At 40.3% G+C, this 16,124-nt stretch overlaps 1 protein-coding gene across 1 annotated transcript in view; it reads left to right on the plus strand.

The window, feature by feature from the left end:
• Positions 1–16,124, plus strand: part of LOC109912707 (astrotactin-2-like) — a 1,431,562-nt gene that overhangs the window by 1,041,516 nt on the left and 373,922 nt on the right. Inside the window, exons 18-19 of the mRNA XM_048613352.1 lie at positions 1,638–1,771; positions 10,233–10,381. Coding sequence (XP_048469309.1) covers positions 1,638–1,771; positions 10,233–10,381 — 283 coding nt within the window. The remainder of the gene's footprint in view (positions 1–1,637; positions 1,772–10,232; positions 10,382–16,124) is intronic.

A 16,124-nucleotide genomic window follows, 5' to 3' on the forward strand; every position in this document is an offset into this window, starting at 1 on the left:
CTGTGTTCATCCAGCTCTACACCTTGTTATCTCTTCTACTCAGCGATTTAGTTTTTCTGCATGTTTGATCATTTGGGATAGCCAAATGAATCATAATTATTGTTCAATTCTAAACAGAAGTTTTGTCTAAAAGATGTGTACATACCAGTACTTGTTTTTCGGTGTATAAACTCATTTCCTCACCAGTGTGTTGATCAATATTATGGAATATATTACTGTTCTCTTTGTCTGCCAATCTAATCATCCAGTTGTATGCCACAATTTCCTTGGATACAGTGCAGTCACATCAACTGTGTAACTACAATTGTAGAGATATTCATTTCAAAGTGATATGGGATTCCAAACCACTTAAGTAGGTAATCTTGCAGTTATTAGTTATGCATAACTTATTACAATGATGAACTGCTTGAGATAATTTAAAATTTCCCAAAGTACCGGATGGCAACTTTTAAACTTCAGCCTTTAGTCAATACCATGAGAAAAACAGCCAACAGTAGCTTTGCGATACCATGAATGTGTAGCTCACCTCTGCCAGCTATCTGCCTATTTATAACTGTGGTACAATTATGCCTCTTCTTCAGCAACATTTGCCTATTTTTAAATCTGCCCATGTTGTTGTGGAAGATTCTTTGTGCTCATTACTGGTACTGTTTCTATTGTCCTCACTCAGTCGTACTAGTTTTGAAATAAATGTGCAAAATAGAAAAAGCATATTTGTTTGAATGTTTCTGCAGCCCTTTTGCCATTTGTTTTGGAGATTTTCAATATCTTTGAGCATACTGTACCTTAATGTCTGAAAGAGACCCCAGTCACAGGACATAGGGAGAAATAAAACATACTTAATTGAGTGTCGATTATCTTCAAGTGTAGTTGTTTCAGATGAGTCTCTGCACACTGCTGTTCTGCTTTGCAATACAGTCAACACTGTATTCACCAACTCATAACATTACAGTGAAAGTTTTTCAAGCAGTATTACTCACAGAAATGGTGTGTTAACCCTATCATGTGAACAAATGTTTTCATTGAAAACAGATTGCTTTTGAAAATGCTACTTAGACTGGTCAGGGCAAAAGTGTTACAGACCACCTATTTCTGAATTTTACTTAAACATACAACCAGTAAATAAATGTCTGTGTTTGTGCAACAGCTTTACATTCTTAATTTGTTAAAAAAAATGTGCAGGACTGTTTGTTACGATTTTTTTGCCCTTCATTTTTTTCTCTCTGTTTACCCAAAAGTGAGTGCACAAATAATTAAATCAGCATGTGTTCTTTTATTCTGAGGTAACGTGACACCAACCTATTTGAATGAACTATGTTTTGATTCTGTTAGATTACTTGTTGTCATGCAATGTTTTTCTAGCTCGAAAAATATGGGTTAACCAAGGAATAGAGGACAAAAAAGAAGAAAAATTGGAAGTGAACAATTTCAAATATGCTGGGGTGTTGTTTGTCTTTAATGTTAATTGTGACTTTGAAATACAGACAATGTGAGATGGACCATTGATTCTGTGTAGAGATTTTTTTGAATCTATGTTGCCTTTCTGCAGTGATGTTACAATGCAGGAAATGAGCCAGGGAACTTGCTAAGTGGAGGTTTAATGCTTTTGCCACCCACTTATTCTGATTGTTTTGCAGAGCTTCAAGACTGCGCTAATGAGCTCCTATTGGTGTTTGGGGAAGGGTGATGTCATTGATGACTGGTGCAGATGTGACTTGAGTGCATTTGATGAGGATGGACTCCCAAGCTGCAGCCCATTACCTCAGCCTGTGTACGTATCCTAATCACCTTTTAATCACCTTTGTATAAGGTTTTAGAGACTCCTGATGTTGGAAATCCCAGTGGTTTAAAGTTTCAAGAGATAACACCACAGTCTGAGCTCTTTGGCACAGGTGTTGCGAACTGTGGAGACGAAATGCGTCAGTGAAATCAAGTGTAATATTGATTTAAATGCACATTTTATGAAGTAACCCTGATATTTTTAGTAATGTCCTTTGACTTAAAGCATCTAATGCATTCTTTGTTCTTCACCATGACCACAACTTAAGCATTTAGCAGGAGAGGGCATTTTTTATTTACCCAACAATAAATCAAAATATGTTTTTAGCCTTCCAGAACTGGGTGAGCAGAAATTTTCTTTAATTAATTATTGGGGAGACCAAAGCTGCTCTCTTCCAGTTCCATTCTCTAGTTTCTAAAGCTAATTCTTTCCCTGACAACTGTCTGGGGCTGCTTATAACCTGGGGGTGTTGTATTTGACCCTGAGTTGAACTTTTAACCGCGTATCCAATCCAATGTTTAGACTGCCTATTTCCACTTACAGGACATCATTCCACTACAGTGCCCACACCCCCACCCCATCCTCACTTCCTCAACTCATCTGTTGATGAAACCCTCAGCTATTCCTTTGTTCCCTGTAGCCTTGATTATTCCAATACTAGTGGCTGGCTTCCCACATTCCACCCTGTGGAAACTTAAGGTCATCCAAACCTCTGCTGCCTGAGTCATTGCTTGCATCAAGTGATTGACAAAAGAACCACAAATGAATGGCATAAGGTAAAAGATTTCAGTGCAGTAAGTCTAGGACCAGATAGCATTAACTCAGACTAAGGGTTCACCCATTTAAGACTGAGATGAGGAGGAATTTATTCTATCAGAAGTTAATAAATCTGTGGAATTCTTTTACCTTAGAGGGCTATAGAGGTTGGTTCGTTAAGTATTTTCAAGGCTGAGACAGAGAGCTTTTTAATCAGTGAGGGCATGAAGGGTTATGGAGAAAAGGAAAGAAAGTGGAGCTGAGGATGATCAAGTCAGTCATGATCTCGTTGAGTGATAGAGCAGACTTGATGGACTGAAAGGCCTACTGCAGCTCTTATGTCTTATGGAGTGGTTACGATCCAGAATGCCTGAAAGGAAGGTAAATTCAATCACGGCTTTTATAAGAGAATAGGATAAGCATCTGAAGAGATAAAAAAAATTACAGCTCTATGAGGAATTGGAAGGGGACAGTACGAGACCGAACATAATTTCAGTTTTTTTGCAATGATTCTGTGATTCTGTAGACCTAATTTTAATTTAATGCCAGTACATTTGTTTGTCTAAATTAAAGTCTTATCCGAGATGTCCCATTCACCCATTGCCCCTACACTTTTACTGACCTATGCTTGTTCCTGGCCAAGCAAACCCCTCAATTTCAAAATCCTCATTTTGTTCCCAGATCTGTTGCTGGCCTCACCACCAATCCCCTGCCCCACCCCCGCCCCCCACCACCAAACCCCACCACTTCCACCCCCCACCGCTGTCCCTCCCAATCCCGTATCTCTGCTCATTTAATTCTTGCCTTTTCAGCACCTTTGCTTGAATAAATCTCCAGCGTTGTTGACCATACCTTCAACTGCCAAGCTCCTAAACTCTGGAATAGAATCCCTAAACCTCTCCACCCCACTTTCTCCCCTTAAGGCACAACTTAAATCTGATATATTTTTGACTATCTGCCCTAATGTCTATATATAGAATGTTGTAACATTCAGCTTTAGAGCACACCTGTTAAGTGTCTTGCGGCATTTGCTAGGCTGAAGGCCCGATGTAAATGCAAGCCATTGTTGTTAACTTTCTTTAGTTTAGAGGCCAAGAGTTAACTAAACTGTGTTTTCTTTTTATATGACTCAACATGATGCTCAAATGATATTTGAATGGTGTTCTTGAATGGTGTCCTGCAGACTTTAAGATATTTCAAACAACAACCTCTGCAGTGCAGCCATTGCATAAATTCAAGTCGATGCCTTTCATGCAAGATGACGTCTTGATATCACTCCTTAAATTACTTTTTTTTTCTAATTTTAGTCTGTATTTCTTTATTTAACTCTGTGATGTAATCTAACATAACATTGCAGGTTAAAGTTACTGATATCTTCTTGCTGCATCATTTATGATGCAGCAGGAGGCTATTCAGCCCATTGAATTCATGTTTGCTCTCCACAGAATAATCTAGGCCATCCCGTGCTCCCACTCCATCATAGTGTGTAATGCCACCATTGCGCAAATTGAGGGCAATTTCAGATAAATCTAGCAACTCAAATCTGGACATCCATGAGGCATGGTGGGCTATCAGCAGGAGCAGCAGTAATATATTCAACCAAGGATCGAACCTCAAGACCCTGCATATTGCTTGGTCAAGCTGGATAATCAACTCTGGTTCAGTGAAGCATGCAGATGGTCTTCCCAGGAGCAGGAATGGATGTACTTATAGATAAGGGGTGGAGCCTTATTGAGGTATCAGGGACTTGATATCCATTTGGATGACCAGTGAGACATCCATGCTGCCTCTTTTTAGGAAAGTCCACCCAACCACAACCCAGTCAGGCAGTAGTGAGGCTACTGGCGTGGTGTACTCTGGGACCTAAACCCTGGGTTTTTGAGTCTCGGCCTCTGAGATGGGCACCTACTGTGCTCAGCAACATCACAAGGGAGGCTGTGAGTGCTGCAGGGATAAGAAGACACAGGAATGCCAGGGTTGTGGAGCAACCCAGGACACGTGATGGACAGAGTGTTGGCTCTCAACAGGCCGCTGTCCCCTCTGCCTCTACTTCCTGATGCCTCAACCTTCAGTCAGGCACTGAGTGCCTTTGATGGAGGGGCCTCTCGCAGCTAAAGTCAACCACGGATGATCCAACCAGATCTAATTTGCAGCAGAGACAGATAAGTAGCAAGGTGCATGTTTGCCACCATCCCACTGAATTAACTGTCCCTTCTCACCTCCGACCTCACCATTAGTTAAAGAAGAAAATTCTGCCTGAGGTGTCAATTTGGTGAAGTTACACAAGGATTAACATGCAAAATGGAGGATGTAAAATGTGACAGACAGAAGTGTAAGCTTTCAACCAATGAATTGTGAGTGGTAGAGCAAAGTGTGCAGAAGACACTGAAAGTCTGCAGAGGGATATAGATAGTCTAAGTGAGTGGGCAAAGGTCTGGCAGATGGAGTACAATGTTGATAAGTGTGAGGTCATCCAATTTGGTAGGAATAACAGCAAAATGGACTATGTTTTAAATGGTAAAAAATTGCTGCTGTGCAAAGGGATTTGGGTGTCCTGGTGCATGAATCGCTGAAGGTGAGATTGCAGGTGCGGCAGGTGATTAAAAAGGCAAATGGAATTTTGTCTGTCATTGCTCGAGGGATGGAGTTTAAAAACAGGGAGGCTATGCTGCAGCTGTATAGGGTCCTGGTGAGGCCACTCCTAGAGTACTGTGTGCAGTTTTGGTCTCCTTACTTGAGAAGGGATATACTAGCACTAGAGGGGGTGCAGAGGAGATTCACTCAGTTGATTCCAGAGTTGAGAGGGTTGGATTATGAGGAAAGACTGAGTTGACTGGGCTTATACTCATTGGAATTCAGAAGAATGAGGGGAGATCTTATAGAAACATATAAGATTATGAAGGGAATAGATAAAGTGGAGGCAGGGAGGTTGTTTCCGCTAGCAGGTGAAACTAGGACTAGGGGGCATAGCCTCAAAATAAAGGGAAGCAGATGTAGGACTGAGGTCAGGAGGAACTTCTTCACCCAAAGGGTTGTGAATCTGTGGAATTCCCTGCCCAGTGAAGCGGTTGAAGCTACCTCACTGAATGTGTTTAAGGCAAGGCTCGATAAATTTTTGAACAGTAAAGGAATTAAGGGATATGATGAGTGGGTGGGTAAGTAGAGCTGAGTCTCAAAGATCAGCCATGATCTTATTAAATGGCAGGGCAGGCTCGAGGGGCCAGATGGCCTACTCCTGCTCCTAGTTCTTATGTTCTTAATAATTAGCTCAAAGCTCTACAATCCTGCATCATCAAACTGTGAATGGTGAAGCTCCACTATTTTCCTATCCCCAATAATGGCAGTCTGAGCATGTCACTGCAAACCCAAGGCTGAAACATTTGTAACAATTTTCAGGCAGAAGTGCTGAGTGGATAAGAACATGAGAACTGGGAGCAAGGTAGCCCCTTGAGTCTTCTCCACCATTCAATACGATCATGGCTGATTTCAACTTCACTTTCCTGCCCGCTCTCCATTACCCTTCTACCCATTACTAATTAAAAATCTGTCTGCCTCCTCCTCATGTTTATTCAGTGACCCAGCAGCCACCACACTCTGAGATAATGAATTCCACAGATTCATGACCCTTTGAGCAAAATAATTCCTTCTGTTTTAAAGTCTGCTACCCCTCATTCTTAAATTGCATTCTAGATTGTCCCACAAAGGGCAACATCTGCTTTACATCTACTGTTTCAATCCTGTTGAATATCTTCTATACCCGAATTAGATCTCCTCTCATTATTCTAAACACCGGGCCTAAACTGATGATGACCCACCTTAACCTACTCCTGAGGTCTCCAACATCACCGATACCAGTCTTCAGCCAATATAGTCCATTCCACATAACATCACAATGCAGCCAAAGGCACTGGGTTCTATAAAAACTGTTGGCCATGACAAAATTCTAGCAATAATAATAAAGACCTATGCTTCAGACCTATCTGAGCTCCTAGCCAGTTGGTTCACTCATGGCATTTATTTAGCAATGTGGAAAGTAGCCTAGATATATCCTCTGAACAAAATGAATAACAAGTCCAACTTGACCAATTATCACACATTAATCCACTCTTAATTATCAACAAACTGTCATCAACATGCCATCATGTGGCACTTACTCAATAATAAACTGCTTGCTGACACTCACTTTGGCTTTTGCCAGGATCATGCAGCTCCTAACCTCACTACTTTGTCCAAACATGGACAAAAGTGCAAAATTCAACAGGCAAGATGAAATTAACTGTCCTTGTCATCAAGGTAACATTTGACAGAGTATGACAGCAAGGAACTCTGACAAAACTGTCGTCAATGCATATCAAGGAAAAGCTTTTCATTGGTTGAACTTGTACTGAGCACAAAGGAAAATGGTTGCAATTGTTGGAAGTCAATTGTTTTCGTCCTAGGACATCACGACTGGAGCTTCTCTGAGAAGTGTCCTAAGCCAAACCATCTACAGCTACTTCACCAATGAAGTTCCTTCGATTATAAAGTCAGAAGTGATTATGTTTACTGTTGATTGCACAAAATTCAACACCATTTGCAACTCCTCTGATACTGAATCAGGCTATGCAGCAAAACATGGACAATTTACAATTGGACTGATATGCATCGAGTAACATTTTGTTTCACAAGTGCCAGGCAATGACTATTCCCAACAAGAGTAAATCTAACAATTCACTGGTCAAAACCATCAGTGAATTTCCTGCTGTCAACATTCAGGACAAAGTAATTCACTTGATTGAAGACCCATCCACCATCTTCAACATTCATCAACCCAACATCATGCAAAATAACAGCAGTGCAGATGATCTGCTCTATAGAAACTCACCAAATCTCCTTCCATAGTACCTTTCAAACCTGCAAACCTCTACCACCTAGATTCATAAGGGTAGCAAATGCATATAACCATCACCACCTACAAGTTCCCCTTTACGCCATTTCCTGGATTGGAATTAAATTGTCTTCCTTCGATGTTCATTGATCCAAATACAGTACTTCCATTTCTAATAGCACTGTGGGTGTACTTGCCTGCAAGGATGGCAATAATTCAAGAAGGAAGCTCAACACCATTGTATAAGGATCTGAAAGGGTTAGTATCATAGAATTCCTACAGTGTGGGAACAGACCATTCAACCCAACAAGTCCACACCATCCTCCAAAGAGCCTCCCACCCCAACTCATTCCCCTACCCCTGCATTTTCTCATGTCTAACCCACCCAACCTTAAACGTCCCTGAACACTATGGGCAACTTGGCATGGCCAATCCACCTACCCTGCACATCTTTGGACTGTGGGAGGAAACCAGAGCACTTGGAGGAAACCTGTGCAGACTCCACGCAGCCAGTCGCCTGAGGATGGAATTGAACCTGGGTCCCTGGTGCCGCAAGGCAGCAGTGCTAACCACTGAGCCACTGTGCCACCCTTTTTCCACAAGAATACTGTACTGAGGAGTGTTTTTAGCATCCACTGTCACCCACAGTGATGATTTCTGATGGGCTTGGGTGGGAGAACAGATTTGGACGTGAAGGGTTAAGACCTTTCATTTGAATTTCCCTCATATTCTTTGTGATAATGTTTATCATTGCCAATGTATCTTGATTGCCATCATGCAACAAATTGCATCTTGTTTAAGACAAGAGCCTCTTCTCACTAGACTACCTGGTGTTTCTCCTCTACCACACTCAACCAACAAGGCTGCACAGATTCTACCAGGACAAATGTTGGTGACAGCAAATTTACCAGATTTATCTTCACCAAGATGAGCAACAACAACCAGATTCTCAAAGATAGTTAGCAATGGGCAATAAATGTTGACCTTGACAGCAACGTCCACATGGTACAAAAGAATAAACAAAAAAAAAATCAGCAGTAATCCAACCATTAAGTCATGCGTCACCACATTCAGTACTGAATCTCCTTCAGTTTACGTCCCAAATAATGCGAGAGGTAGCAGGAATGGGCAGCTCAGTGGTTAGCACTGCCACCTCGCAGCGCCAGGGACCCAGGCTCGATTCTATCCTCGGGTGACTGTCTGTGTGCACATTCTCCCCGTGTCTGTGTGGGTTTCCTCCCACAGTTCAAAGATGTGTGGGTTAGGTGGATTGGCCATGCTAAATTGCCCTTAGTGTTCAGGGATGTTTAGATTAGAGTAGGTTATAGCAGGATGGATCTGGGTGGGATGTCTGAGGGTCGGTGTGGACTTGTTGGGTCAAAGGACCTGTTTCCACACTGTAGAGATTCTATGAAATACTGCCCCAACCCCCTCATCACCTTACTTCTACAACAGGTACTCATTGTTTCCTACATTTCAACTAGTTTGTTCTCCCAACATCAGCCTTTACGTTACATTTCTTCTGCTTTAAGTTACCAAAGATATGTTTTTATAAGTACAGCTTTACCAAAAGCCTCAAGTGTTTTTTGACATGCCATTTCCTAGGACTTACCACAGCCCACTTTTGCTTTCAGTTCCTCAAAGAAGGCAAAAAAAATGGTCAGAAAGTCTCTTTTGTTGTACGCCCATGCTGTCTGCTATCATTTAGATAACAAATGAACAAATATTCCTTGTTTACTCTTAATAATCAAAAGTCTAATTTTACTTGGAATGAAAATAAAACCAGTGGCTGTTTTTTTTTAAATTGAGTACTATGTAACCCTTTTGTCATATTCTAGCTTTCCCAGAATATTGATGTATTCCATTGTACCAATTGATTATAATTGCCTCACAAATCTTATTTTTAAATATGATCATGGTACTTGGGTGTTGTTGGCAGAGCCTGTTTTAATGTCCTTTTTAGCATCGCTATTTTGCTTCTTCTTTCTCTTGTAGACCCTTCTCATTTTTTAATGCAGACAATTTTTCTTCCTTACTTCCCTTTTATTATTTTATTCAAGATTTTGGAAATGTAGTTATTATCATGTTTAAAGAACCCAGCTCCATGAGCTTGGCTATTTCTGAGGACCACATCATTTTATATGTTTGCATCCTGAGGAGACAGTTTCCTCGGGCAACTTTGACTTTCACTTTTTACCTATCTTCTGGGCCAGTAACTGATTCCAAATGATTTTGAAAGGCAATTAGATGGCCACATGACAGAGCTGGGCTCTTTGAATAGAGCTGGGGAGTGGAACTAACTGGTTGGTGTAAAGAGAGCTGACAAGTACTTGATGGGCTGAATGGTTTCTTTTGTGCTGTTATGAATCTATAACTTTATAACAGGCTCAAGACTTGAATGACCTACTCGTAGTCTTCCATTCTTAAGGAGTCATGCATTATATATATTCCCTGTGACTCTAAACCAATACAAACATGATAAGGATATCACAACTGGAAGCATTGTTTTGTAAACACCAAGTGCACACAGATGTAAGATGTTCAATATATTATCAAAACTTACAAAAGTGATTGACTTGTTAAATACTGTGTTATCAATATTAAAACATCTTTTAATATTTTGTTTTATTCATATTGCTGAAAGTGTGAGTGCTTTTAGATTCTCATTTTAGTCTGATGGCGACATTTATTTTAACTTAATGGACTGGAATGTTTTTAAATATGGTCCCCAATTTTTTTGGGAAAACAGGCCTCAAAGAACAAAATATGTAAGTCAGAGCCCTTTCCATCTTTAATAGATGTCTGTTTTTTTTTTGTTTTATAACAAAGGTTGAGACTTTCTACAAGTGTAGAACCATCAAGTACAATGATAGGCTTGGAATGGCAGGATGCCCAGCCTCTGATAGGAACCAAGATAGCTGACTACATCATTCACTATAAGAAACTGGATGATTATATCGACCCAAATCTTTATGCAGGTAAGTGTTGACTTCCTCAAATTAGCTTTCATCATTCAAGACTTTTAATTGAAGTCAATTTTGACTAGATATTTACTGAATTGCATTCATTTTTGTTCCAAAATTCAAATCTCAAATCTGGGTGCCAAATAAAATGGCAGTGTGTCTTTTGAGAATGCATTTGAAAGTATATCTACACAATAACCTGTATAATGGCATTTCATTTGATGAATTTTGAAAAAACAACCTCATTGTGGTATTTAAAACATGAAATTTGTTTCTTTGTGACTTTTTTTTGGATAAGGTATTATTGCACTTGATTTTCACTGCCTATCAAGTAATCAGTGGTAGGAATCAGTGCCAGGGAAGTCACTCTATGTAAACACAACATTTATACTCATGGTTTAATATGAGGCGTGGTGCCTTTGACTCCCCCTCCCCTCCACCCTGCCACATCCACAAGTCAAAAACATAACCTGAGCATGCCATGTAATTTCATGAAATTGTTAACTTTATTTGTGGCTGGATTATATATTGAGAACAGTTGTACTTAATGTTCTTCCTCCGATTATAGGACGGAGCGTGTGCCAAGTAGTTTTGTTTTAACTGAGCCACATGAAGGGTTGCCCAGAGATCCGAGGTTAGGATCGTGAATCACGAACCAGCACTGGTTGATAGAAAATATGGCAAGGCCTTTTCTCAAACTTGTAGAAATAAATCATTTGAATGTTTGTTGTTGATACGTTACATTTTATCATTTTTTTGAATTGCGATATGCCTGCAATATGTATGCCCACAGATTTTCCTTTAATGTAACATAGAGTTTCATTCTGCTTAGGGTTATTTTCCCTCAAGAAAGGAACTAAATGCTGTGTCCACACTTCACTTTCAAAGCTATTCATCGTCAATCAGTAATTGACTTTTGTTGAAATCTTTTACAGTTTGTTATCTTAGTTGAAACTGGTTAAATGACCTAAAAGAATTATATTGTACAAACTGGTCATACCAATAGCCAGAACCCATCTGCAGGTTAACCTTCTGATTCATTGTTCAAACACAGAACGGGCTGTGAGGCTGTGATGATGTCTCTCATTTCTATTCATTCATCTAGTGTTCATAATCCATGTACTTTTCTTGCCTTTTCTTTCCGGAGAGCAAGAAACCTGTATGGAAGCAGATGTGCCTCACCTTCTGATAGGGTAAGGAATTTTCTCAATTGAAACTAAAGGCCACAAAGATCTTTCAATACCTCTGTTCATGCTGTGATGGGAGCAGCTCTTTAACAGCCATTACGATGAGTCCCTTGGTGAGGGATCCTAATTTGTGAAGATTCCAGATGGGATACCATCAAGTGTTTGTTCTCCCAGGTGAGGAGGGATGAGCTAGCTTCTTTTCTATACTCAAACCCTCCTTTTGTTTGTCACAATAAGTTCATCTAAGAAGATCCTTCCCTCATGGATACCTCCTCCCAGTCCAAGTGTATTCAGGTTTTAAAAGAAGCAAATTTAACCAGGCTTTCTTGACAGGGTGTATTTATTAAATATACTAGTAAAGTATGAGAAAAGAAAATACATGTAGCACATGTTCACATAGATTAGAAATGAGAGGTGAGTCAAAAAGTAAAAGTCAATCAAAATAATATAGATATCAATCTGTGATTTGTTGATGATGAATAGATTGTGAAATCTTGCAGTTATTAAAATGGCTAATTCTGGCAGCACTGATTTCTTAGTTGAGGAATCATTTGGAGATTCTTGGTTCTGGGAATGGTGATTAGATCATAGTTCTTCCCCATGTATCATTACCATAGAGAAGGTGGTGGTCAGCCTACTTTTTCAATCACTGCCACGTTAAAGGGTTGGTAACATCCACAGAATTGTTAGGAATGGGTTTACCAATTAGAACCCAGTGACTGAGAAGGAATGACAATATAGCCAAGATAGTGAGAGACCTGTAGGAGAACGTACAGGTGGTTCTCTTCCCTTGTCCTCCCAGATTATAGAGTTTGCATGTTTGAAAGGAGTCTTGGTGAGTTGCTACTGTGCATCATATAGATCGTTCTACCATCATGTGTTGGTGGTGGAGACAGTGAGTGTTTACGGTAATAGCTGGCTTATCAATCAAGCAGGCTGCCATTTCTTACATGGTGATGAGCTTCTTGAGTGTTGCTGGTAATTCACTCATCAGGCAAGTGGAGGGTACTTCCTTGCACTCTTGTATATTGTGGACAGACTTTGAGAAGTCAGAAGGTCCAGTTACTCACTGAATGAGTTCCAGCCTCTGACCTGCTCTTATAGTCACCATACTTATATGGTTGTTTCAGTTAAGTTTCAAAGTTTCATCTCTTCGGATGTTGACGACGGAGGTTTTGTTCATGGTAATACTGTTGAATGTCAAGCACAGATTCTGTTTTCTTAAATATTGTCAATGCCTGCCAAATTTGAGTTCAAACATTACTTGCCATTTATCAGCCTAAGTCTAAATGTAGTCCAGGTCTTGCTGCATATAATCAAGGGTTATTTCAATGTCTGAGGAATTGTGAACGGTACTGAGTGCTTTGTATTTATCAGTGAACATCAATATTTCTGATCTTATTTTAAAGGCAATGTCAAGGATGAAACAGCTGATGAAGCAGTAATGGGATACTATGCTGAGGTACTCCTGCAGCATTATCTCAGTGCTGAGGTGATTGGCCTCCAACAACCTCAACCATCCTCTTTCGTGATAAGCCTGACTGTCCCCCTATTTCCATTGTCTTCAATTCCTGAGGATTCCCTGATGCCACACTCAGTCAAATGGTAACATGATGTCAGGGCAGTCATAAACCACTTCTGCACTTTCCTCAATATGTTCACATCTTTCCTCGTATGATGTCCAGACTGTACACAGTTCTCCAGCTTAGCTCCAACTAGTGTCTGATGTAAGTTTAACATAACCAGTGCAACGAGTCCATGGATTACATCAGTCCATGTCAGCCAATGTTAGTGATGATGCAGGAGTAGGGGACATGGTGAGATATGCCCTGTTAGTGAGTAGGAAGCATAGAACATAGTGTTCAGGGATGTGTAGATTAGGTGGGTAATAGAGGGATAGGTCTGGGTGGGATACCCTGAGGGTCTGTGTGGACTTGTTAGGCCAAACTATTTCCACACTGTAGGGATTCTATGGAAAATTATGGAAACAGAGAGCATTAGTAGTTTGGGAGAATAAGGTGCATGAAAGCCGTTGAGTGGACAATAGTGAGAGCTGTAGTCCTTGAGCTTGGTGAGATGTGTGTATCAGCACCTCTAGATGCTTGCCCATGTCGTAGGAAGTGAGCTTTCCTTTCTTCGGACCCATTTCCTCAGTGATATCAATCAAGCTCTAAGGTGTGAGGGGCAGTTCCTGGCTTGTAGCGCTTGTGCGGGTGCAGCTGGACTTCAAGTATGGCACCAACAACATAAATGCTGAATGCCCTGGCAGTGGCAAGATCAAAGATGCCCAACCTGGTTCCAAGATTAATGAGAGGAAGAGCAAAAATTAAATGAGGAAAGTTGATGTGAGCCATGGCAGACTGGACATTATGAATATCACTCAACAGAACTCATGAAATGAAAATAGAAAGAAATCCAGTCAATGATTTCAACCTCAACCTGGGCTACAGGCTTCTCACAGCTTTTTGAAAAATCAACCCATGTTCTGTACAAATCCTGATCGCCATCCAGAATGAAATCTGGAAAGAGCATGAGTAAGGGTGCTGATTGAAGACACCTTCAGGCTTCATTATTATATCCTCTCAACCCACTTTATCTAAGATGACAATTAGAAAATAAGCACTTAAGTATGATACAAGATAAGTTGGAGCCATATTGCCATAGAGTCATACCGCACAGAAACAGACCCTTCAATCTAACCAGTCCAAACCAACCATAATCCCATAGTATATTAGTCCCATCTGCCTGTACTTGGCCTATTTCCCTCCGAACATTCCTTATTCATATTCTTATCCAATGTCGTTTAAATGTTATAACTATACCCACATCCACCACTTCCTCTGTAAGTTTATTCCACACATGAACCACTCTGTGTAAAAAATGTTGCTCCTCATTTTTTTTTAAATCTTTCTCCTCTCACCTTAAAAATATGCTCCCTAGCCCTGAAATCCCCCACCCTAGGAAAAAGACATCTGCCTATGATTTTATAAACCTCTGTAAGGTCACCCTTCAACCTCCTACACTCCAGTTAAAAAAAGGTCCCAACCTATCCAGTCTCTCCTTATAACTTAAACCCTCCATTCCCAGCAACATCCTGGTAAATCTCTTCTGAACCCTCTCCAGCTAAATAATATCTTTCCTTTAACAGGGCAACCGTATCTAGACACAGTATTCCAAAAGAAGCCTCCCCAATGCCCTGTATAACCTCAACATGACATCCCAACTCCTATACTCAGAAGTCTGAGCAATGAAGGCAAGCATGCTAAACACCTTCTTAACCACTCTTTCTATATGTGATGCAAACTTCAAAGAATTGTATACCTGAACCCCTCGGTCTCTTTCTTATACAGCTCTACCCAAGGTCCTAAATTAAATTTAAGTTCTGCCCTTATTTGTTTTACCAGAATGCAATACCTTGCATTTATTCAAATTAAACTCCATCCGCCACTCCTCAGCCTATTTATCTCATTGATCAAAATCTCTTTGTAATCTGAGATAACCTTCTTCACTGTCCACTATACCACCAATTTTGGTGTCATCCGCAAACTTGCTAACCATGCCTCCTATAGTGTCATCCAAATCATTTATATAAATGGCAAACAAAAGTGGATTCAGTACTGATCCCTGTGGAACACTGCTGGTAACAGGCCTCCTGTCTGAAAAACACACCACCATCACTCTGTCTCCTGCCATTAACTCAATTTTGTATCCAATTGGCAAACACACCCTAATTCCCATGTGATCTAACTTGACTACCATGCGGAACCTTGTCAAAAGCTTCACTAAAGTCCAAGTAAATAATGTCTACCGCTCTGCCCTCATTAATCTTCTTGGTCACTTCCTCAAAAAACTCAACCAAGTTTGTGAGACATGATTTCCCCTTCACAAAACCATGCTGACTATGCCTAATCAGTCCTTGCCTGTCCAAATGCATATAAATCCTATCTTTCATAATCACTTCCAACAACTTGCCTGTAGTTCCAGACTTCTCCTTACATCCTTTGTCAAACAAAAGTACAAAATTAGCCTCTCTCCAGTCATCTAATACCACATCTGTACTTACATATGACACAATTTTTTCTGCAAGGGGTCCCACAATTTCCTTCCTAATTTACCACAATATCCTAGGATACACTAGATCATGTCCTGGAGATTTATCCACCTTTATAATTTCTAACACCTCCAGCACTTCCTCTACTGTAATGTGAACTGTTTTAAAAAACATCAGTATTCATTTCCTTGAGTTCCCTATCCTGCATTTCTTGCTCCACAGTAAAAACTGATGTGAAATATTCATTTAATATCTCTCCTGACGTTCCACAGAAAGGTAACCTCTTTGATCTTTAAAGGGCTCGACTCTCTCTCTAGTTGCTTTCTTGCTCTTGAGGTATTTGTAGAATCTCTTCGGATTATCCTTAACCTCAAATTGCCAAGGCTATCTCATAACCTCTCTTTGCCTTCCTGATCTTCCTCTTAAGAATGCCCCTACAATCTTATACTGTTCAAGAGATTCAATTGAACCCAGTTGTCTATATCTGATATGATTCTTTTTCACTCTTGACTAGAACCTC

This window comes from Rhincodon typus, chromosome 28 (genome assembly GCF_021869965.1).
Source record: "Rhincodon typus isolate 14 chromosome 28, sRhiTyp1.1, whole genome shotgun sequence".
In the NCBI taxonomy this organism is placed as follows: Eukaryota; Metazoa; Chordata; class Chondrichthyes; order Orectolobiformes; family Rhincodontidae; genus Rhincodon; species Rhincodon typus.